We start from the raw sequence: 25427 nt of genomic DNA on the forward strand, positions 1-25427 counted from the left end.
AAGTTGGGTGCCATGTGCTGGGCCTCAGTGGCCCGGAGACAGAACGTATGAGAAGAGCTTGGGGCCAGTCAGGCTTGAGCTGGATGGGAACCACAGACAGGGTGGAGGACAGCAAGTAGGGCCCCCCTGTGCTCCAAACTGCAGTTTCTTCCTAAGTGGAGACAAACAGCCAACACACATGCTGCTGGGCAGATTAAATGGAATATTTCATGTGAGCCCCCCACACAGCACCCGGCATTTGGTGCCCCCCCTCCCCACAGCGCCACCGACAGAAACCACACGCAGCAATTGGCGAAGATAAATGGCAAGATCAGTTCTGGGTTTTTATTAAGATATAATTTGCATACTACAAAACTCATCCCTTTAACGAGTACAGTTCACTGCTATTTAGTCTATTCACAAGGTTGTACAACCATCACCACTGCTTCCAGAACGTGTTCATCTCGCCAGAGAGGAACTCCACATCCATTAGCAGTCACTTCCCGCTCTCCCTCCCCGTCCCATGGCAACCGCTAATCTTTCTGTCACCACAGACCTCGCTAGTCTGGACTTTCATGTAAATGGAATCATATGGCATGTGGTCTTTTGTGACTGGCCTCTGTCACCTAGCATGTTTTCGTGGTTCATCCATGCTGTGGCACGTATCTGTACTTCATTCCTTATTGCCTAATAACCTCCGTTGTGGGGAAATACCTCATTTTGTTACCCATTCACTAGTTGATGGACAGTGAGATGGTTTCCACTCTTAGGCCATTATGAATAACGCTGCTATGAATATTCATGTGCAAGTCTCTGTATAGACTCATACGGAGACTTTTCAGCTCTCAAGGATATATCTAGTCATGGAAACACTCGGTCTTATGGTACCTCTAGGTTTAATTTTTTGAGGAACTGCCAGGTTGTTTTCCAAAGCAGCACCAAGTGGTGATCAGAATTCAAGGCTAGAGCACAAGCACATCAGCTTGAGTGCAAGATGGCGGCCCAGAGAAGACAGGCTAAGGAAGAAAGAAGGGAAGCCCCTGAGAACACTTCCTCCTCCATCTGTCCAGGCCTCCTGAGTTGTCACACAGAACAGGTCAGCTTCGCAAGTCAGAGGCTGTGATGAAATGTAAATGTAAAAACACTCTGACAAGGCAGAAGGTGACAAAAATTATTTTTGAACTTCACAGGAAATGGTAAGACCCAATTACAAAATTATAAAATCCAATTATAGCATGTTAGTTTTGATGCCAGCCACGTAAAAGGTGCTGCTGAAGGGAAGCAGAAGCTGGACCATGGAACCTGAGCATCTCCACGGACCCTCGGGTACAGCCATCTGTCCCTCTGTGAAAGGAGCTTAGGACAATGAACAGACATTCACACAGCCATGAGCTAAACGACAGTACTTCTGATCAACGGTTAACAGCAGAATCCACAAATACCTCCAAAGTTTTGAAAGTCAATAGTATATTCAGGATAGACCACAATGCAAAAAATACATAGGAACCTTTAAGAGATTTTGTCATTTCCGAACTTACTACAATGTTTACTTAAATCTTTTGTAATCCCAAAAGTAACACAAGTCTACAGAGAAAACTGTATAAAATGGGTCATCAAGCAATGGCATGCACGTTTACATGTTCCCCAAAGTGTCCCCACAACCCCTGTCATACCTTTGACTGAACACTAGGTGGTATCACTTATTCCTTCCTTCCAATGTGCATAAAATAGACAAGGATCAAAGTCAAAGTTCTTCTGCAGTCAGCTCCTGTTTCCTCTTGTTTTCCTCAGTGAGGGTATTTTGGAAATATTCAGATTTCCAGGCTGTTTTCAGTTTGAGGAAAGGCTAGAGCTGTTTGATGACACAAGGCAGAACACAGCCCAACAACCCAGGCGCCCATTTGGCCAGTTTCGTTAGATAAGATGAAGTCATGGGGTGCCTGGGTGGTTCACTCAGTAAAGCGTCTGACTCTTGATTTCTGCTCACGATCTCAGAGTTGTGAGATTGAACCCCACACAGGGCTCTGCACTGGGCATGGAGCCTGCTTAAGATTCTCTGTCTCCCTCACCCTCTGCCTCTCCTCTTCTTGCCTCTCTAAAAAAAACAAAAACAAGATGAAGTTCTGTCCTTGTCCTGTGACAGGTGGGATGGTAGGTGGGGCATGGAAAGCCTCACTAAGCCACCCAACCCTGTTGGACTCATGTTGTTCCCTACTAATGCCCACCCCCAAGACTAGTCCCCAAAAGACGGACGGCCAAGTTCTGCTAGCCACAGCTGAAGAAGAGAACCTAGGGCCATCCCTCTGATCCTTTGTTCCTCCTCTTGGGGATTTAAAAATTAACTTCTTGATGCAAAGAAAAGAAGCCTTCAAGTTTACTGATGTCGGTCTTTTTAAAAACTGATTATGGGTCTTTATCTTAGTTGTGTCAGTTCTGGGTCTAATGAACTGGCATCTTATCAAAGTAGAAGGGCCAATCCATGGACTCTGCTCCCCAAACAACCCCTTAATGATTAAAACAATCTTGCAGTCTTCCCCCAGAAAGCAAAAACAACACCCAGCCCTTTGTATCTCCTGAGAAAAATGCTCTGGCTTCACTTCAATTGCCAGGGTGAGCAAAAAGTTCATCAGTGGAAGGCAAAGGAAGCTGAAGTCCCCTCCTGACTTCTGAACTGGTCTTGCTGGCAAGTCCAGCTGGCACATCCGGATAGCAAGGCCAGCATCCTGTCACTGAAACACACAGCTGAAATGGATGAACACAGAACTCCAGCCAGAGCAGATGGCTGTGGGTAAATGTTAATTAATATTAAATGACACCAGATGATCATGAGTAACTAATTTAAGAAACAGGGTAAATAAGGAAAAAAAAAATCACAAAGTAACTAACAAGACCAACTTTCTTCTCTGGGGGTTCTACATATTTTTATAGATTTATTTTCCTTCGGTCAAAAGCCTTTAAGTCTTTATGGTAAGTAAAGGATTTCTATGGCAATGGGAGAGGTCCTGGCTCCTGCTTGGAACAGACCTGACCTAGAGAGAATGACAAGAGCCTCCGGCTTACTCCTCTCCCGTCTTCCCCTCATTGTCTTCAACCCCCTCCAGGGGCTCTCTGGCCTGATTATCGTCCAGACTTCTCCCTGCCTCCAGAAGCTCCTCCCCAACCAAAGCCACAGATCCACTCTACCCAATCTCAAGGACTCCCTCAGCTCCACTGAGGGCCCTAAATTCTACTCCAAAAAGTACAGCCGCTGGTGAAACACCTGCCCATCACAGTAAACTCAACACCTGCCAAACTGACCTCATCTTCCCCCAGAAACTAGCTCCCGCTTTCCTACGTGTGTAGGAATTCAGTATTCAGCTCAGCCATCTCTGATTCTCCTCAATTGCTCTTCCCTTGTCTTAGTCCGTTCAGGCGGCTATAACAAAACCACCACCGACTGGATGGCTTAAACAACAGATCCGTGACCAAGTCCATCAGGGGGTCAGCTGATTCGGTGACTGCTGAGGGCCCACTTCCTGGCTCACAGACCACGTCTCCTGGTTCTGTCCTCCTGTGGTGGAGGCATGAGGAAGCTCTGAGTCCCTTTCCAGGCACTGATCCCATTCATGAGCACTCCACCCTCGTGACCCAATCACCTCCCACAGGCCCCACGTCCAACATCATCCAACTGGGGATTAGGCTTCATTGTATGAATGTGAAGCGACACACACAGTTCAGTCCACAGCATTCCCCCGCCCCCACCCCCGACTCCAAGTTGACTCCTTCTTCCTCTACGTACTGTACCTGCATCCGGTCAGGCCCACCACCAGCCACCCAAGCTGACCTTTACAACCTCAGAGACAGCAAGCGCCTCCTCACAGGTCTCCCTGCCTTTGGTCTTTTTTATTGGTTAACATGACAGCCAGCATTCTAAACTGCGGCTGTCCGACTCCAAAGTTGCTCCCTCCCCACTTCAAAAAAAAAAAAAAAGGAAAAACCCATACAGCCCCCCAATGCCTATCATTCAAAGTCCAAACTCCTTAACCTCTCAATTCAGGCTTTTCTAAACCTAACAGTCCAACATCAGCAGACTGTCTCCTGCAATTAAGTGTGGGACATCCTGTCCCTGTTCAGTTAACACAGGCGTACCTCGTCTCACTGCACTGTGCGGATACTGCATTTCTTAGACTGAAGGTTTGTGGCAACCCCATGTCGAGCAAATCTGTCGGCCCCATTTTCCCAGTGGCATTTGCTCACTTCCTGTCTGTCACGTTTTGGTAATTCTCACAGTATTTCAAACGTTTTCATATTTGTTATGGTGATCTGTGATAATAATCAGAACTCACTGAAAGCTCAGATGATAGCATTTTTAGCAATAAAGTATTTTTTAATTAAGGTATGTACTTTGTAGACATAATACTATTGCAGACAATAGACTACAGTACAGCATAAACGTAATTTTTATAGGCACTGGGAAAAAATCCGTTTGACTTGCTTTATTGCAATACCCGCTTTATTGCAGTGGTCTGGAACTGAATCCACGATATTTCCAAGGTACACCTCTACCATTTCTGCTCTGGTTTCAATTCTGTCCCCCCAGAAATGCTCTCCTCTTAGTTCCACACATCTAAATCCTACCTCTTTCATGAACCGGTTCAGACTATACCTAAATTCCTATAGCGACTGTTCACAAATTATTTAGCAGTGACGGTGCATAACATCTTGTCGAGTACTGACGTGAATTTTAACTCGTAGTAAGGAACTCACAGATTGCTGAAGGGAAAACAGGTTGACGGTCTCTTCAAAAGCTAAACATAAAATCACCACTTTTACCAGACTCCTAGGTATCTATGCAAAAGAAAAACCCACTCATACCACAGACTTGCCCAAGGACGCTCAAAGCAACATTATGAAACTCAAGCCTTCTTCATCTGATGAGTGGTTCTAAGTGGAATACCCATACAAAGGAATACCACTCAGGGATAAGGAACAAACTACCAACACATGCTATGGCATGGATAAACCTTCAAAACATTATGCTAAAGGTGAGACATAGAAGACCACATATTACATCATTTCATTATATGAAATACCCTGAAAAGGTAAATTTATGAAAACAAAGTAGATTAGTGGTAGCCTGGGGCTGGGATCTTTCTGGATGATAAAAAATATTCTAAAATTGATAGATGATGATTGTTGCACTACTTTATAAATTAAATCATTTGATTTGAGTCAATTTTATTTGTAAAATGTACTTCAATGAAGCTGTTAAAAATTCCAAGAAATTATAGTAGGCACTCAAATACTAGGTGACTATTTAATCTCTTACCTGTTTGTATCTTTCTCACCACCTTCTCGCTTGCAACTAGACCCTAAACATCTTGAGGGCACAGACCTAGTTTCCCACTCGTTTTTTATGCTAATTTTTAACACAAACTGCCCCTGACCCAAAGCTACACATACACGGTGTTCGTCACTACTGGTGGACTTGGGTTCTGCCAAGTCAGGCTACAGAGCGAGGCCACCAAAAGCATCACTGGAGAGACGGTGTATGTGGATGCAGAGGCGGAGTGTGTTCGAATCACAGCTCCTCCGCTTCATAACTGTGAACTCAGGGCAAGTGGACTGCCCTCTCTCTAAGCCTGCATCCGGTCTAAAATGGGAAAACAGCGACAGCTACCTCACAGTTACACGGGGATGCAATCAGATGGTCTGGATAAAAGGTTTAGCCCAGTCCTTAGAACATGCAAGAGCTCACTGAATGTTGGCTTAAAACACTCATACACGAACCGATGCAAATGCACATGCCAGAGGAATCTCTTTCAAACAGGAAACAACGTTCCACAGCAGAGGGGACAACTACAGATGGCTCCACCCTCTTGTCATCCAACAGGTTAAGAGAGGCCCTGGGACAGCAACTCTCCCTCCCAAGCCCAGTGAAATTTATATGTGACCAGAAATACTACTACTCACTTAACCGAAAGAACTACACATTGCCCACAACTTTCAACATTTAGTTTGTCTGACCCTCCATCTGCCGACTCCCATCCCTCAAGGTGGGATTTCACTCCTAGCCCCCTTGGTGTTTAGCAGGGCAAAGTACCCAGTTCTAATCAATGAACTCTGAGAGGAAGTGACAGGTCACTTGGACACCAGAACATGTGTTTGTGTACGACCCTCCACAACTGATTCCCTCTCCCACAGCAACTAGCAACGGTCCAGCGGCTGGCTCCTCTGTCAGCTACATGAGGACAACGTGGAACAGATCCCCCGGCTAACCTACAAGAGATACGGTATAAGAAATTACCTCTGTACTATGCCCAGGAGTTTTGGGGGTTGCTAGCAAAGCATAACCTAGCCTCGCCTGACGAAGTCACAAGGCTCTCAAACTGCAAAAGTATGCGTTTTAAATCCCTTACCCCTAAAAAGCCTTCTAAGCCCCTCTTTATTCCTCTGGCTTCTGTGACAAGCTACTCTCATTGCTCTCCGTCAGTCTCTATAACCCCTTCTCCATTTCCTCATGGTCTCTTCCTCTGCCTAACTCACTAGACCCTGCTGTGAATCAGGGTTTTGTCCTCACCTCGTTACTGTTCTCATTCTACGTGCTCTCCAGGGCGATCTTACCCGCTCTCCTGACCCATCTCCCACATACACACTATCACTACCTAAAGCTATCCCAAGCTGGCTAGGCTCCCCTCACACCCAGCGTCCTGGGGCCACCTCCACCTCGTGCTCTACAAGCATCATGAGCCCAACACATCCAAGAGTCCTCCCACACACCCTACTTGAGCTGACAGCATCTGACTCGACTTAGTCTTCCAGACCAGAAACCTGACATTTACGCTACACTCCCTTTTCTCCTCTCCCTCACCCCCTGCTCATTCAAACCACCAGTTCAGTCAATTTCGCCCCCCTTTTAAATGTTTGTTGCTTTTGTTTGGAGGAAAGGGGCGTTTTTATTTGTTTAATGTTCAGTACGGTGAATACTAAAAAAACAAATTGTTTCAGGTTTGGTGTCAGGCACACAATGACCTGAGGGGTACAGCCGAGTCCAGACCAAGAACCAAGAAAGCCATGATTTCGCAGCACATGTTATGAACTATGCCAGCGGCATCCTGCAGATCACCTCATCTCTTCAGCCACTTCTTTAAGTAAAGGACTCGAAACACTGCCAAAGAAGCTTTTGTTCTTTATTAAATTCTCTTAAGCATTACCAATATTATAATTCAAGTTTAAGACAGGGCAAATCTTCTGAAGTTTTTATGGGTTCTCTTCTTATAAATAAATTTATAAAGAAAACATCCACTAATTCATCTCTACTTTCTCTAAACTCCTCAATTCTCTAAAATTGAAAAGAACAATTCTGGTGTACTAAAACCAGAGCCGAGGCTTTCAATACGTTCAATTACAATACTTTTAATTTAACTCTGAATGGTTGGTGTCTCTTGATAATTTTAACTGTTACACAGCAGTATGTGCTTATCACCCCTGGTCTTCTTCAGCCTCAAAACACCTTTAGAATTTATTCTCCACAGAGAAGAAAACTATTACAAACTAACCTCAAATGTCTGATCATGTAGTTAGAAGCCTTTTACGCTCAACCCAGGCAGTGCTATCACTGCACATTTTAGATGACCGCCCTAGGCACTTCAAACACCAGAACACCTTTCTTCTTTCTACAAACTATCCTGCAGAAAGAGCGGTCAAGAAACTTGTTCTAAAATCCAAAAATGCACAGCAATTTATGCTTTGTTTCTACTTCTTTCCTCAGGATGGAAAATTTGGTCAGTCCTTAACTTGGCCTGATCACGGCTCTGACAGCAATGCCCAACCTTCTCCTGCTCAAACAGAAAGCCTGGTATCAGACATGAGGATGATACTTCTAAATACTTCCTATTATTCTGGAAACACTAGCACCTTCCTTTCAGTGAGCTCCAAAACACTGTGGGTTAAGTCACCATTTTAAATCATTTCAACTCAACCACCAAAAATTACATGGCAAGTATTCTTAGCCGACCTGAAAACAAGGAGGGGGAGGTGGGTGCCAACATGGTTTATGTAACTTGCCCAAAACTGTAAGTCTAAAACCTGACTGTTGGAATAGCTGCCAACAACCTAAAATTGCTTACTCTCAAAAACAGTACCAAATCAGCGGACCTTCTTTTTTATACCAAGGTTTTCTCTTTTTTCCAGACAAAGCACAGCACTTTTTCTCTCCAAACATACCAGTCAGGGTATTACTAATTAACCTGACTGGGTGGTTTTAGTCTCAGACCAGACGGTCTAGCTGGCTGCTAGGAAAAAGGTTTCATAGCTTAAAAATATATTATATGAAGTGTTAGTTCAAGATGTGTGTGAAAACGATTTTTAAGTTGCTGCAAGAGCAGAATGTTAAGGCAACATCAGAAAACAGAGGTGTTGTAAAACACGAAGCCCTACTCTCCACCTGGTAAATAGAGCTAAATGATAAGATGTTACTCAATCCCCAATACAAAACGTCCCAAAATAATCTATTGAACTTGACTTCGCAATTTCATCTTTTATATTTTGATGGCAGTGAGAGAGACCCTGGGGCTGTAGCTCCCTTGCAAAAAATTTCAATATCTGATTTACTCATGAGGCTTAAAATAAGGAAGGGAAATATAAAATAAGTTGTCCTTTGCTTGGCAACCATCCTTTTTAATTACCTATTTTATACGGTATCCAGGCTACACCTGGGTATGGATGGCTAACTGGGACATAGAAAACACCAAGGATCACTTTTGGAAGACACACAAGACAATAAACTCCTCAATCAGTACATCAACAGCATCGGGGTAAGCGAGAAAAGGACTTTACCAAGAAACTGACATTTACACTTTTTGACAGAACTGAAATACACAGAATTACAGAGCGAATTCACTGAAACAACAAAGAAAATCTGTCCTTGTAAAGGCTATCTTGTTTACCCCCAAAAAAGTGTTTCAATTTTGACACTTACACCACACACTGGTTAAGAAAATAAAGCGCGGTGTTTAGCAACGGGGCAATCCTAACTACCTTGAGAGGCACCGGGCTCACCCTCACCGGCAACCACTGAGGTCAGCAGGGCCAGGCACGAGGAGAGCCTCCTATTTCTCTGCACAAGCCGCCGCCGTCTCCTTATTGAAGCCCCGGATGGAGAGATCATAGACCACCTCCTCCACTTTCTTCACATCATACTTCAAGCCGTCATAGCGCTTCCTCAGGGAGTCGTTTTTCAGGTTGAGAAGGCGGAAGCCGGAATCCAACTCATTGATGAAGGTGGAGATGTGGAGGGGCCGGGAGTAGTCTCCAGCAGTCACACTGTTGACAGACAGCCTCGACTACAGGAGGGAAGACAAACGCAGATATGTCACAACAGGACTCTTTAGCACACCTTCCTCCCAGTCACAACTAAAAGCCCTCAAAGCCACACAACTTTTTCACACTGTCTTTCGTACACTTTAACAATTGTTTAATACTACAAAGTTACTTCATGTCTTAAGAAATCATTCCCTCTCTGTTGGGAGTTCTCTGTCTACATGTTTTCATCAACATGAACAAAGGCTACAGTAAACACCTTCATAGCAGTCTTTTGTTCTTTAGAATTCTCTTCATAGGACAATTTCTCCAGAGAGACATTAAGAGAATATAGGTAAAAATAATATATAGTTATACAGTTAAATTGTTCTCCAAAGCAAGTATATGTATTAACACAGTTACTAGGAATATATACATCTTGCCAATAGTTCGAAAGGAAGAGGTATTACTATCTTTTAAAAATCACACATTGGTAAGTATGCACAGCTAGCCTTTCTCTGACGACTAGCAAAACCTAACACACACAGTGCACGATGATGAACTGGCGGTCGAAAGGGGGCTTAGAAAAGACTTCCTCAAGTTTTGTACCCATTTTAAAAACTGACAGTGAAGTGGGAAGATCAAAAAAGCAAACAGCAGAGGCGCCTGGCTGGCTCAGTCGGTGGAGCATGTGACTCTTGGTCTTAGGGTCGTGAGCTCAAGCCCCATGGCAGGCATGGAGCCTACTTAAAAATAATTAAAAAAAAAAAAAAGCAAATGGTAAATCACTAAGCTTCTTACCAATTCACTGGCAAGAATTAGAACTCCTGAGAGATAATCTTCTACATCCAGATGAAATCCTTTCTCCCGATCGGGCTCAACTAAAAATATACCAAAGTAAAAATAAGGTCATGATGTGAACAGAACCTGAACATAAAAACATAAGATACTACATATACAAATATATATGCACACATATAATTTCTCTCAACAAAAGGAAAAGAAAGAAAATCTTTTACAATTGTGTTTTTAACGGGTTCATACTTTTGGCAACTAGGCCTCATTGCGGATTTCTGAGCTCTTTAGCCTGCAATTTTTCCTTTCATTCTTCTCTCAAAAAGTAACACCAACAAGAATGTTACCTAGCTTTATGAGAGAATATTTTTGTTTTCAGACAATGCATGCCACAGCATCTAAAGGAGAAGCCGTGCTACTACAAGCGGCTTTCACATGGTCCACACATGCACACAAATACACACACATGCACACAAAGTGAAAAGACCGAAAGATCTAGCAAAATAATAACAAGCAGGCGTGTAAACAGGTGTTCACTGTACTTTTCTTTTAACTTTCTGTGGCCCGGATTTTTTAAAAACCAAATTTTACAAACTAAAAGAAACACTCGAGAACAAAAAGCAAGCCACCACATATTTTTACTTTTATGTTTCCAAGTCATTAGTTTCCCATTTAGTTCTCATTTAACAAATAGAAAGTAAAAGCAACAGCTCCCCCCAACAAAAATTAAGCTACCATGCCTGACTCTGCAGACCAACGCTAATGAAGACACTTACTGCCAAGAATTTCTGTAACCGCTTCTCGAGTCACTAGTGTTTCTGATTCCAAGTACACAACAAATGCTGCCAAGAAGACCAAACGCTGCAACACAAACCTCCAGTGCTCGTGAAATCTGCGTGGACAGAAGCTCATTTAGGTTGCGGGATTAGGGGCCTTGAAAAAGATAAGTTTAGTACAATCGCAAACATTTTAGAAACAGAACGCTTTTTCAAACCAAATCTATGTGAAACCCCAAAATATAAAACGTGTAAGAACAGTATGACACTTAAATGTATCAGACGGAGTCAGTATAAGCTTCACAAGTTCAAATTTATAACAATTACTTATGATAAGTTTAATAAACGAGAAACATGAGCCAACTTTAATGAATGTAAAAATATTTACAGTTTAAGATTAGGGATGACAAGAACAACTGTATTTTAGAAGTTTAATCAGTAAGAACAATGATGCTGCTCTGAGAAAAATTAAAACTGGCCAGTACGGATTGATGAGAACTGTAACTGCACGTGAGCCTCAACACCTAAGTTACTCTCACATTCCGATTTGAGTGTAGCGTATCAAGAAAAGCCTGATTCACACATATAAGAAATGACTACCAATTGCAATCACTAAACCAACACACTTAAACTTTCAAGATAATGCAGTTAAACTGAGCTAGAAGCCCAAAAAAAGGAACAGGAAATTTTACAACCCCAAACATTAATGCTAGGCTTCTGAATTTCAAATATCAATACAAGTCAAACAAAACCCCCTAAGGGCCAAATCACCCACAGGTCAACCTCTGTGTGACCTCCAAACTACATGATCTCTCAAGATCCTGTCAATTCTATTGCTCAACGTCTCTATACACCCGTTATTACCCTACAGCAGGCGTCAGCAAACTTTTCCTGTAAAGGGTCCGATAGTAATAGTACAGGCTTTGTGAACCACATCCAGTCTCCATCACATATTCTTTTTGGTTCAGGGATTGGTTTTTTGTTTGTTTGTTTTTTTAACAACCCTTTAAAATATAAGCAGTTCTTAGCTTCCAGAGGCAGCGGGTCCCAGGTAGCTTGCCAACCCCTGCCTTAAATTATCCTGTAAAGTTACATTATCCACTTCCCACACACATGTTGTTTTTTGCCCACGTGTCTTAACGGAACACCTTTTACGTTAGGAAACATGTTTTTCACTAGGAAAACAAACACAAGATCTTAGGTTCTTCTTCACCATATTTCATCAATACCCAAATGCAGCTTTTTCCAGTTTAACATCTGTGAAATTTGGATGCATTTTACAATCTATAAATTTCACAATTATGATTGGCAAATTTTCTTCCCTAGTGGTACATAAAAGAATGGTGACTCTTAAAATTAATGGTGCTATAGATTCAACAAGACACAGCATAAAATATTAACTAAACATGCTACTTGGCAGTAAAATTTAAACTCTGAGGTAACACTCAATTCATTTATATACTGCCACCTAATCCCACAACTTTAACAGCACAGATACAGTTCACCCAATTTCACAGTAACTTAAATATATTCTTTACTTGATCTTCATACAACAAATCTTTTCATTTTCATTCCTTTTTCATTGCATAAATGATACATGTTTCTTAGGAAAATTCTCAAGAGGGAGGAAAAAAATAAAATCACCAAATCTGTCACCATTAAAATACCACCACTATTAATAGTTTGACTCTTTTTCATTGATTCTTTTACATAGAAGTTTTTACCTAGTTCTAAGCAATCATTCAGTACCTACAATTTTTCTCCTGCCTTCACTTTTACTTAACATTATAAAATAATGCTATTTTTCTTACAAACCTGTAATACTGTTCAGCAGGGAACTTGGTCTTCAAAGATGTTAGATGTGTTTTTACTGTACCAAAATGTTCTCGAGCTTTCAAACACCTCTTTGGAACTGATCACAAAAAGATAATCAAAAATAATAATAAAGAAAGATTTATCAAATTTCAAATACAGTTCTTCCTTAATAATCTATGCAGTCTATCTGAAAATAAATCAACTTTAAAAAAAAAAATCTTATGACCAAATGCAGGGTATGCATCTCTACTTTTTAACCTGGCTCTCAAAATTTCATCTCTAGTGTCCTACTGATTTACCAACACTGAAAAATAGACAAAAATTTGCTGAAAGGGAATACTTTAGCAGACAAGTCAGTAAGCTGTCCTAAATAATGTCATCCTTAAAGGGCCATGTACCAGCTGCTATTCCTAGTCAGTCCTTAAAAGACACCTAAAATTGACCATAGCTCCCATATTTGGTCAAAAAGAAACTTTATCAAGTATTCTCAATCTGACTGACCAACTCCATATCACTGAGAAAAATGACTTGCCTCTGACACTTGTACATTACAATATATCACTCTCTGACTGAAAATATATTTCAACTCTTTCAGTCGTGCTGGCTACATCTCACAATGAAGGTTCCATATTTAAACTTATATCTGATCTCCATTGAAGAGGCTGACTGTAAACACGTTAGGAACATTTTACACTGGCCATTTATCTACAAATGCATATTAAACCATATTCAATGAATGAAAGATTGGGTTTAAAAGCAAGAGAGCCGAATAAAAGTTAGATACACAACAGAGCTACAAAGCAATTACAATTACCACATTATATTATCACGTTACTACATGAAAGTGGAAGATCAACCATAACACACAGAATTCTGTAAACATATAAAATGCTCAACTCACCTACTTCTCCAATTTTTACTCACCACAGAACATGAGGGACATTGTTCTTAATAAAATGACACAGATGTGAAATATTTTCTAAATGGAAATTAACTCTTTAAATAACTCTTTTAAATGACTGATAAATTGGATNAAAAAAAAAAATAAAAAGCAAGAGAGCCGAATAAAAGTTAGATACACAACAGAGCTACAAAGCAATTACAATTACCACATTATATTATCACGTTACTACATGAAAGTGGAAGATCAACCATAACACACAGAATTCTGTAAACATATAAAATGCTCAACTCACCTACTTCTCCAATTTTTACTCACCACAGAACATGAGGGACATTGTTCTTAATAAAATGACACAGATGTGAAATATTTTCTAAATGGAAATTAACTCTTTAAATAACTCTTTTAAATGACTGATAAATTGGATTTAAAAAATCCTTCGAAATCAAAAGAACTTACTGTCCTGAAAACCAGCACCCTGATGGACCCCTTGCAGTAGAGTTAAGATCTCTCGAGCTGTTTGTTCTAAACTCTGTACAACTTTTCGGATTTCCTAGAGAGATTAAAAATCAAAGTAATAGATAAACTCAACATAATTATTATCAGAACCTCAAAGCAAATATACCTGATAGCATAGATTAAATATCTATGACACCTTCACACACATTCAAAACTCTGACAATCTTTACAAGGATGAACCGATGCAGAAAATATCCAGGTTTGAATCCTGACTTTACCACTTCTTTCCTCTCTGAGAGCTTCAGGTGGTTACTAAAATAGGCTGAGATTCCTCATGAAGCCTTCAAAAGATAATCGCCACCCAACCCAAATATCCCACTGAAACACTATAAATATTAAAAGAGAGAAAGTATCTCAATGTAATTTGTAAAAAGAACGCAATGCAATACAAAGACTGGGTATTATTCAATCATCTCACAAATGTTCACTGAGCATACTTATGTGCAAAGCATTGTGTAAACACTGGGTACCCAACTAGACAGTCCTTTCCATCTCACAGTCTAGAGCATAACGGCGGGAGGGAGGCGTTTAAAAAATACGGATCGCACAAATTTTTTTAATGCGAATGCGCTACTAAAAACACGACAGAGAAAGGATCATACGGACTGTGAAATCAAGGATATGAATACAAGATAATCAGGAAAAGAAAGGAAGATGCGAATTCCAGGAAAAGCAGACAGCACATGTAGAAGTCCTAAGACAAGAAACTATCTGCGAACTAGGGAAATGAAAGGGAAGTAAACTGAACATAATACACAACGGAAGATGGCGCAAAATGAGGTGGGGTAAGGGGAGGAGACACCTGTGGGCCACAGTAGAGTCTGAATTATTATTCTATGTGGAATAAGAACCCATAGAAGCTTTAAAGAGAAGAGGCCACATGTGCTTTTAAGCCAACAACAACAAACACGTGAAACGCGAGTTGTCTAGAGTTCCAGGCGCTAACTGATCTTTCGACAGACACAAGCGCCGACAAGGAGGAAGACTGACACTCAAACCAGTTTGGCGATACTGAGGAGCCAAGACTCGAACACAGAGAATCAGGACAAGGTAGCAGAATCTCAGGTGGGGGAAGAACACGCCCTAAGCTGAAACAAGTGGGGTAGCAACCCACCCCCGGAGGCTTCCCCACCGCTCGAGACAGAGCAACAAGGAGGGCCGAGAGATGTGGCCCAGCAAGCAAGGAAAGGGGAGGGGAAGAGAGGGGGCTCGCCTCTCGGATGTCCTGCTCGGCAGCCAAAAAGCCCTGCAGCTCCACGAAGATCTCGCTCACAGACATGGCGCCGACTGCACAACAATCAGCCAGTGCGGCGAGTGTGGCCGCCGAAAAGCTTTACAGAGACCACCAGCGCAGTCAGTCGCAACACCAGCCACCGCCGCCGCGTCCACCGGGCCCTACGCTACGGACGTCGCGGGGGTCCTCCGAGGTCCGCGGCGCGCCGGGTACCGGGCTGTCCTCCGTGCTGCCTGATGTGCCGCGTGCCGTGTCCGGCACCGAGGCGTGCACCCAGGGGGCGGAGCGGAAAGGAGTGGGCGGGTCTTCCATCTGGGGACTTTTCGGACAGGCCTCGCCGGAAACAGCCCTCGAGGCAGGGAGGAGGGTCCCTCGCGGCACGTGGGCCTGAGGGGGCGGGGCGGGCTCGGAGATGGTGCGAGCGAACGGAGCTCGAATCTTATGTATTTGTTTTATGCTGAGCGGGATGCGGGGGGAAAACGCTTCAATGCTGAAGCGTATGCATAAAAACCCAGGTGCAGAAAAATGTAGAGAGATTCGTGAGGAAACAAGAAAAACAGTGCATTCTTATTTGCAAAAAGTACAGGGGAAATAAAAGTGTGGGGGACCGTGATTGCAGGGGATGGGCTGCGAGCGAAATTTTTTAACGTCCTCTCTGTATGACAGTATAACTTATTTAAATTACATTAATTTTTTAAGCGTGTGTGGTGGGTAGTTTCTCTTCCACTAAACTAACACCTCCTTATTCCAATTCCCCTTGAGGCAAGCTCCGTAATGATTTCTTGTCCTTGCAGACATATTATCCCATACATCGACCCTACAAATAAAAATGTATATGTGTGCGTTGTGTCAACCTGAAAATAGACACGAGAGCCAAATGAGTTTGAGATCAAAGAACTGCAATTCAGTGTGCACGGACTCCAGCAATAGCCAAAAAAGTGTACCGTCTGCAGGGTGAAAGCAAGGGTTTATTTTTGGGGATTTTTGGCGGTTTTTTGGTTTTTGTGGGTTTTTTGGAGGGGGGGAACCACATGACTTTGATTTTTTTTTTTAAAGTGTTAATTTATACTAACAGGCTAAGCGCTAGGCCGCTTTTGGTTACACGCTGATGTCTATTTCTATTGTTCTTGACAAACAATGTTATTCTTGGTTTGCATTATTAACTATTGCGTCTAAAGAAAGTCCGCAACCAAGAGTCTTAGATTGAGAAGCTCATGCTTCCGTTGACTTTAGGAAGAGCTGGTTGTGAAACAACGGCTTCTGGACCAGTCCGGGTTGTTTGTTTTTGTTTTTGCTTTATTTATTTATTTTAGAGAGAGCAGGAGCGAGCAGGGGGAGGGGTGAAAGGAGACGAAGAGAAATCCTAAAGCAGAGTCTGGGGATCCCAAAACCCTGAGACCATGCCCCCAGGGGAAATCAAGAGTCAGTCGCTCAACCGACTTAGCCACCCAGAAACACCTGGACTGGTCCTTTTTTTCCCAATTCAAGGGTTCATTAGCCATTTGTCATAGAAAGGAAAATGGAGCTTTTCTCAAAATGGAGGCTCTCATGTCTAGAAATTGTATACAATTCCACAGTAAGGCTGCTGCTCTCCAAATGAATTAAAATTATTACTTATTTCAACTAGATGAAATTTGTTTGCTTTGTGTGAGAGGTTATTCTAAAACTTTACATGAAGGACATTGTATCTTCATTATACTTCTGTGAAGTGGATATTACTGTTACCTTATAAAGTGTCTGCCAAATCACTTTTTTCGAAAAATCTTAAGCGGTTGTAAGTAGCCCCTAAGAGTGTCTTTTCTCATTTGTCATGTTAGAATTAATAACACATATTTCTAAAAGTTTGGAGAATTATAAATGTGTGCAAAAGCCTACTTTCTGTCCCTATGTATTTGAGTCTTTTAGTTACCTCCTAGAAGGGGTATGGTATTTTCTCTTTATAACCGGCTTATTACACTTACGATAATTTCAAAGTTTATCAGTTCATCTCTATTGTACCACGTGTCAGAATCTCATTCCTTTTTAAGGCTGAATACTATTCTGCTTTAGGTATATACCACGTTTTGTTTATCCATTCACCCTTCAGTGGGAATTGGGGTTATTTCCTCCTTTTGGCTATTGTGAATGATGCTGCTATGAACATAACTGTGCAAATATTTCTTCAAGTTTCTGCTTTCAATGCTTTTAGGTATATGATGTTAACCTTAAAAATAAAGCTGCCAGTTATTTGACCAGCAAAGGATGGGTTTGTTCGGAAATGACAGAGAATTGCACCCCAGGACAAACAAGTTGTGGCAAAACTATAGGCAAGTGTGCAGGATAAAGGAGAAGAATGCTCTTGTAGAGGAAAGTGAGAAGTTGGGAGGGGAGGAAAACCTTTCTTCCTTCTGCTGGAGTAGTAAAAGTAATGTCCATAGGCAAGGTCAGTCTCTTCTTGTTGGACTTGCAATTGATTACAGTAGTAGGGCAGGAGAACTCTCCCTGCCAAACCTCCCAGCCCCATTTTAGTGAGGTTTCCCTTTGTGAATTTTCACAATAACCTGAAGGGGGGTAATTTTTTACATTTTATTTACCTATTTTAGAGAGAGCATGCAAGTACCAGTGAGGGAAGGGGCAGAGAGGGAAGGAGATAGAGAGAATCCCAAGCCGACCCCACTCTGAGTGCAGGGCCCAACGTGGGGCTCAGTCTCACCGCCCATGAGATCATGACCTGAGCCAAAACCAAGAGTCAGATGTTTAACTCACTGAGCCACCCAGATGCCCCTATAAGCGCATTTTTTAATTGAAGTATAGTTGGCATATAGTATTATATTAGCTTCAGGTGTACAATTAAGTCAACAATAAGTCTAATTACCATCCGTCACCATACATAGTTGTTACAATATTATCAACTATATTCCTTATGATGGATTTTACATCCCCATAACTTATTTATTTTATAACTGGAAGTTTGTTACCTCTTAATCCCCTTCACGTATTTCACCCATCCCCCCACAGCTCAAATTGAAACATCATAAGATTATAACTATTAAGATAGCGCTTTATAGATTTACATTATAGAAATATTAATTCTATTTGAAAATCATCTCCATCTTGATTATTTCTACATAGTGAAACCAGAGTATGCTCCTAAGGGGGTTGAATTACCCTTCACCTCACCCTACTGAGAACTTTTCTCAGTGCCTGTCAAACACTCAATAGATCTGTGATGAATGAATCAACATTACCAAATTGCCCCTCAGTACAGTTGTAACAATCACTTTCTGTTTCAATGTGTAAATGTGTTTTGGGGTGGAGAGGAGAGGGATAGAGAGGATCAGGCAGGCTTCACACCCAGCGTGGACCTCGATGCAGTGCTCGATCTCACAGCCCTGAGATCGTGACCCGAGCTGAAATCAAGAGTCAGACGCTTAACCGACTGAGCCACCCAGGCCCCCTAAAATGTAGACATGGGTCATGCTATTTATTTGTGGAATGAACATGTCATTATTCATTAACCCAGTCAGTCTCTTATCAAAGGCTGTTTTGTTTGGTTCCAGTTCTTTCTGTTATAAATAGCATTATGATAAACATCTTTATAAGCCCTTATCAAGATTTAAAACAATTTTTAATAGGTCCTATTTTTAAAGTTCTTGATATATTTTGCCAAATCACTATCCAGAGAGATTAAACTAATTTCCACTCCCCTGCCCACCAGAGCCTGAAGGAGCCAACTTGGCTGCACTTCCCAATGTGAATTTTAACACTGCAAACATTATAGGCTAGTTTCAGGGGGAAATTATACCTCCTCTGATAGCATGGAAAACTATGTAAGGGGTGATGCACTCCTGCAAGGTTCTCTGAAGGGCAAAAAGGGGTGGAAACCCAATACTGGTTGGGTGTCGTTGCCACCGTCTAAGAGCCAGGGAAAGGGATTAGGGAATCAGAGAAAGAGGGAGACTAGGAGACGGGCCTCAGACTCTGTCTCATTTGTACCCACGGGATTTTAGAAGCGATGACGGAGTGACAACATGGAGAAGTCGGTGTCATTGAAAGAATTTAACGCTTACATTTCCCAAGAGGACAGGGCACGCCAGGCCCTGAAGAGGACCACATGGGGAAGCACCAGGTTTAGTCAGGAGGCAGAAGCAGGACTGAGGGAAAGCCTGAACCAGAGCCTTTTGGGGGGTTTCTGCAGGAAAGGCAAGGCAGGGCAGAGGAACTAGCTTAGGACTGGCCGGCTTGATTAATCTTCATGGGCGTTAGGCTGGTACCTGGCCGCGGCATGATTCAGGGTCAGGCTAAAATCTTGACTTGGCATATGGGCTGGATAAGGAAGTGGCATAAGAAGGATGTGCTCCAAAGTGAAATAAGTCAAGCAGAGAAAGACAATTATCATATGATTTCTCTCATCTATGGAACATAAGAACTAGGAAGATCCGTAGGGGAAGAAAGGGATAAAGAAAGGAGGGGTAATCAGAAGGGGGAATGAAGCATGAGACACTATGGACTATGAGAAACAAACTGAGGGCTTCAGAGAGGAGGGGGGTGGGGGAATGGGATAGGCTGGTGATGGGTAGTAAGGAGGGCACATATTGCATGGTGCACTGGGTGTTATACGCAACTAATGAATCATCGAACTTTACATCGGAAACCGGGGATGTACTGTATGGTGACTAACATAATATAATTTAAAAAATTTAAAAAAAAAGAAAGAAAGAAAGATGTGCTCCAGGCAGAGCTTTTTGCAATCATCTAAAAATTGGTTAGTTCTGGGAGAGACTGTCTCTCTCCAGCCAGCAAGCTTTTTCAGATGTCTAAACATCAGGGACACTTGGGTGGCTTAGTCAGTTAATCATCTGACTTTGGCTCAGGTCATGATCCCGTGACAGGGGACCCAGGATACCACGACTCACACCCCATACTTAAAGGGCAAGAAAAGATCCTGGGATGGAGAAGGGGATTGGTGAGTCAGCTCTGGGACTTTCACAGGGAGCCTGGACCTTCTGGCCACCCCCACAACCCACTTTTCCTACCCCCAATCCCCAGGTGTCCACCCAGTTTCACTCAGGTCATCACCACACAAGGTCTGAATTTGGTGTGCATGACGTTGAATCTGGCACAGGTCAGGATGTGGCAGAAGTGACAGCCATTCACAAGGACAGAGCAAGAAAATTTCCCTCACGGCTTCAGGTCATGTGGTCCTAAACAGTGTGCAAACTTACTTCAGAGTTTGTTGGGTGACACTTTCGAGGCCGCACTATTGAGGCTAGTGACACAGTTGAGTTTCTCCCCCTCCTTCCCCTGGGATTGTCCCTTTCAGCCATTCCCACAGCCCTGTAATGAAGCAAAGGGCAGCAGGGCTGGGCTGTAGAGACTGACTCCAACAGCTGGGCCCACCATCCGGGTGGACCTGTTGGGTGACCCCCCCCCCCAGGCAGAGCGGTGGGAAAGGAGGAGGACAAAGGAAGGCAATGGGAGGCAAGGCTGAGCAGGCACCTCCCAGTACTCCCTCCCGGTGCCCGTCTGTGTCCCTTTTCCTGCAGCCCTCAGCATCTCCCCACAAACCCTCTCCTCCTAAGGCCCAGCTCCCTGGCCACTCAGCACAAGCTTCCTCGCCCTGCTGCTTGCCCAGCTCTGCCACCCGCCCCACCTCATATCCTGACCACCAGCCCTCACCATGCTGGGCTCCGGCCCATAGGTGGGGACGGTGGCATCATGGGAATGACATGCCACCATTCCATTCCAACGGAGGGGTGGCATGGGAAGTCAGTGGGGGAAAAAGGAAGGGAAAGACACACAGTGGGCACACACTCGGTAGTCCATGCAGGGGTGTGTGGAAGTGCCTGGAGGCCTTTTGGTTGTTACAATGACTACGGGGGCCACTGGCATTGAGAGCTGGGGGTTGGGTGCCAAGGCAGAGTACACAGGACAGTAGAGGTCAGTGAAGACCGCCCGCCCAAAGTGTCAGTAACCCCCTCCCATTACCCCCATCCCTCAGCCCCTTCTACAAACAAACAACAACAACAACAACAACCAAAAAAAACACAGAAAGAAGGAAGGGAGGGTGGGAAGAAGGGAAGGAAGGAAGGAAATAAGAAGCAGGAAGAGGAAAAGGAAGGAAGGAAGGAAGGACAAACACGTGTGGCCCTAGCCTGTCCCCTGCGCATGAGGCAGGCCAGCTGCTAGTCCGATCATGAGTAGTGTCCCTGCTGCACGAGAGGATGCAGACCCCCCGCCAGGAGACCTAAACAATCCTGTCACCAAAACTCTTCTTTTGGGGGCGCCTGGGTGGCACAGCGGTTAAACGTCTGCCTTCGGCTCAGGGCGTGATCCCGGCGTTGTGGGATCTAGCCCCACATCAGGCTCCTCCGCTATGAGCCTGCTTCCCTCTCCCACTCCCCCTGCTTGTGTTCCCTCTCTCGCTGGCTGTCTCTATCTCTGTCAAGTAAATAAATTAAATCTTTAAAAAAAAAAAACTCTTCTTTTGGTTGAGAAAACAGGATTTCCCCCAGACACAGGGCTGGGGGCTGCTGAAAAGTTTCCTCCTGGGCTCCCTGAACAGGATGCCACATCAACTCCTGGGACCACCCACCCAGGTCCCAGAGTGACTCTTGGGCCCCGGGGCAGTGGAGGCACAGCAGAGTGAGATGTTACCCTGCAGGGCCAGACTGAACACCACCAGCAGGCACCGTGAACTGAGAGTGACTGACAAAGCCTTGGAAGGGAAAGAAACAAAAGCAGGTCTGGGCTGGGCTGCAGTGAGAATCTGGGCCTGAGACTCTGTCCCTAGTTAAGAGCTGACGTCTATGGTCAGGGGTGGGGGGGTGCTGCTATCCTGTGAACACCCAGAAGCTTCTCCAGCACCTGCCAAGACAGGCCCACGCCCTGTGCTTTCCTCAGAAAACCATTTCAGGCTGTACCCATCATGTGACCTCTATTCGTTTCCTGGGGCTGCCGTTACACAAGGGCCACAAACTGGGTGGCTTAAAACAACAGAAATCTGTTCTCTCACAGTTTTAGAGACTTTAGAAATCCAAATTTGAGACATTGGCAGGACCGTTGTCTCTCTGAAGGCTATGGAAAGAGTCCTCTTTTACCTCTTCCTAGCTTCTGCTGGTTGCCAACAATCCCTGGTCTTCCTTAGCTTGCAACTACCTCACTCCAGCCTCTGCCTCTGTCACCAAGTGGCATTCTGTGTGTGTGTGCGCGCGTGTGTGCGTGCATCCAAATTTCTCTTTGTATAAAGACACTAGTTATTGGATTAGGGCCCATCCTACTCCAACATGATCTCATCTTAACTTGATTACGCCTCAAAGGCTCTGTTTTCATCACATGTACCAGGGGTATAGACTTAAATCTATCTTGCAGGGGAGGGCAAACACGATTCAACCCAGTACAGTGATCAAGCTCCAAATCTCTACTCCTGTTACTCAAAGTGTGATCCATGGGGCATGTGGATCGCTCCCAGGGTTTTGTTACAAAGCAGATTCTGGTTCGTAGGTCTGGGAGGGGGCCCCGGATTCTGTGTTTCTACTGTACAGACTTACTGTCCACCATTCCCACATATATACCTGGACACCAGCTAAACTCAGCCCTCGCTGATGCCAGAACACAACCACCAGGATCTCCCCGACCAGCTCTGTTTAGGCTACTGCGATAGCCCCCTGTCCCTGCTTTCTCTGTGTTAAAAAACAAAATACAAGGATGCCTGGGTGGCTCAGTCAGTAGAGCACGCAACCCTTGATCTTGGGGTTGTAAGTTCCAGCCCCACGTTGGGTGTAGGTTACTTAAAAATAAAAATTTAAAAACAGGGGCGCCTGGGTGGCACAGCGGTTGAGCGTCTGCCTTCAGCTCAGGGTGTGATCCCGGCGTTATGGGATCGAGCCCCACATCAGGCTCCTCTGCTATGAGCCTGCTTCTTCCTCTCCCACTCCCCCTGCTTGCGTTCCCTCTCTCGCTGACTGTCTCTATCTCTGTCAAATAAATAAATAAAACCTTTAAAAAAAAAAAGAAGTTTAAAAAAAATTTAAAAACAAGCAAACCAAATACAACCTAGTAAATTTGAAGATCTAATTGGCTTTATTAAATGGTGCGTGAATGTGATGAATACGGCGCCGACTGAGCCANATTTAAAAAAAATTTAAAAACAAGCAAACCAAATACAACCAAGTAAATTTGAAGATCTAATTGGCTTTATTAAATGGTGCGTGAATGTGATGAATACGGCGCCGACTGAGCCACCCAGGCTCCCCTGCAGTTTTCTTTTTAACATCTGCAGTCCACCCTCCACCCTTACTAGAGTAGTAGTATTACCGACAAAGTGAGTCCACTCCTTGGTGAGCTATAGACAGAAACTGTACTAGGTGGTTGCCTCACAAGGTCACTTTCTTTGTACAAAGAGATTGCAGGAATGACTTCCAAAGCCTTGACTCCCTGAACAAAGAGAAGCAGGCCCCTTTTATTAGGCCTTGACATGAATATTGAGGGGAAATTTACCATTATAATGAAGCTGAGCACTTTCTGAATCATCTGTGCAGGCACCATCCTCAAATGCTTCTTTTTCTGTTCCAGCAGTTGGTTAGCTCCTTTCCAAAATGTAAGACCGACAGGCAGAAGCTTCTAGAGTTTCTTGAGTTCAGGAGGTCGGTTCTAAGTTCAGAGGGCTTAGGCCAGTGACGGTATTTTAAAGGTATAAACAGCCACAGCTTTGCTAAAAATCCTCAAATCAGGGGTGCCTGGGTGGCTCAGTGGGTTAGGCATCTGCCTTCATTTTTTTTTTTAAGATTTTATTTATTTATTTGACAGAGAGAGACAGCCAGTGAGAGAGGGAATACAAGCAGGCGGAGTATGAGAGGAAGAAACAGGCTCCCAGTGGAGGAGCCTGATGTGGGGCTNTAAATTAAAGGTATAAACAGCCACAGCTTTGCTAAAAATCCTCAAATCAGGGGTGCCTGGGTGGCTCAGTGGGTTAGGCATCTGCCTTCATTTTTTTTTTTAAGATTTTATTTATTTATTTGACAGAGAGAGACAGCCAGTGAGAGAGGGAATACAAGCAGGCGGAGTATGAGAGGAAGAAACAGGCTCCCAGCGGAGGAGCCTGATGTGGGGCTCCATCCCAGAACACTGGGATCACGCCCTGAGCCAAAGGCAGAGGCTTAACGACTGCACCACCCAGGTGCCCCTAAGCATCTGCCTTCAGCTCAGGTCATGATCCCAGGGTCCTGGGGTCAGGTTCCCTGCTCAGCGGAGAGCTTTCTTCTCCCTCTCCCTCTGCTCCTCCCCCTACTTGTGCTCTCTCTCAATTAAATAAAATCTAAAAACACACACACATACACACACACACACACACACAAACCCTCACATCGCCTTGTGTTTACAAAAAACCCAAACTTTAAACGTTGACAGTCAGAGCCCTGCAGCTCCCCTCACTCCTCACCCTTTGACCCTCACTGGCTGAGCTCCAACTACACTGGCTGGTTCTTTCTTTCCAGTTCTAAGGACAGTGCACATGGGGTCCCCCCTACCTGCACAGTGAGCTTCCAGGTCTTCACACATGGCTCCTTAGAGCCTTGAGGTTTCTACTCAAATGCCACCCACTCTGGGGGGCCCTTCTTGGTCACCCAGCATGCCTCTACCCCACGGGGCTCTTACGTCTCTTATTGCACCAAGCCCACTCCAAACATTATTTTCTACCTTCACCCCCAATCTCTAAGTTCCCTAGGGCAGCAACACGAGGACACAGTAAGGCCTCAAAAAATGAGTATGTGAAAGAAAGAAAATAAAAAAGAATTAAAGCATGATTGGCAAGGAGGGATAGGGTGGCTGGGTGATGGACATCGGGGAGGGTATATGTTGTGGTGAATGCTGTGTGTTGTGTAAGACTAATGAATCACAGACCTGTGCCCCTGAAACAAATAATACATTATATGTTAATAATTAAAAAATAATAATAGAAAGAATTATTGGCAAGACCTCAAGGGCACGGATGTTGTTTGGGGCTTTATTTTTATTTTTATTTTTTTATAATACTTTTTATTATGTTATCCTAGTCACCATACAGTACATCCCTAGTTTTTGATGTAATGTTCCATGATTCATTACTTGCATTTTTAAACCGCTCTTTGAAATTGGCTGGCCGCAATGTAAG

The 25427-nt window shown here is 43.7% G+C and overlaps 1 protein-coding gene across 2 annotated transcripts; it reads right to left on the bottom strand.

The window, feature by feature from the left end:
- Positions 1 to 304: 304 nt before the first annotated feature.
- TSN (translin) lies at positions 305 to 15554 on the bottom strand. Of its 2 annotated transcripts, XM_002921767.4 has the most exons (6): positions 15278 to 15542; positions 14005 to 14098; positions 12645 to 12741; positions 10830 to 10945; positions 10060 to 10139; positions 305 to 9302 (listed from the first exon to the last, which is right to left on the bottom strand). In XM_002921767.4, exons 1-6 carry the CDS (start codon positions 15341 to 15343, stop codon positions 9069 to 9071), a joined length of 687 nt encoding a protein of 228 aa, XP_002921813.1. In that variant the 5' UTR covers positions 15344 to 15542; the 3' UTR covers positions 305 to 9068. The 2 variants fall into 2 exon arrangements, with proteins under 2 accessions (XP_002921813.1, XP_011226449.1); XM_011228147.3 differs by lacking the exon at positions 10060 to 10139 and having other exon boundaries at positions 9229 to 9302; positions 15278 to 15554.
- Between the last annotated feature and the right edge of the window lie 9873 nt (positions 15555 to 25427).

Source organism: Ailuropoda melanoleuca, chromosome 2 (assembly GCF_002007445.2).
Source record: "Ailuropoda melanoleuca isolate Jingjing chromosome 2, ASM200744v2, whole genome shotgun sequence".
NCBI lineage: Eukaryota > Metazoa > Chordata > Mammalia > Carnivora > Ursidae > Ailuropoda > Ailuropoda melanoleuca.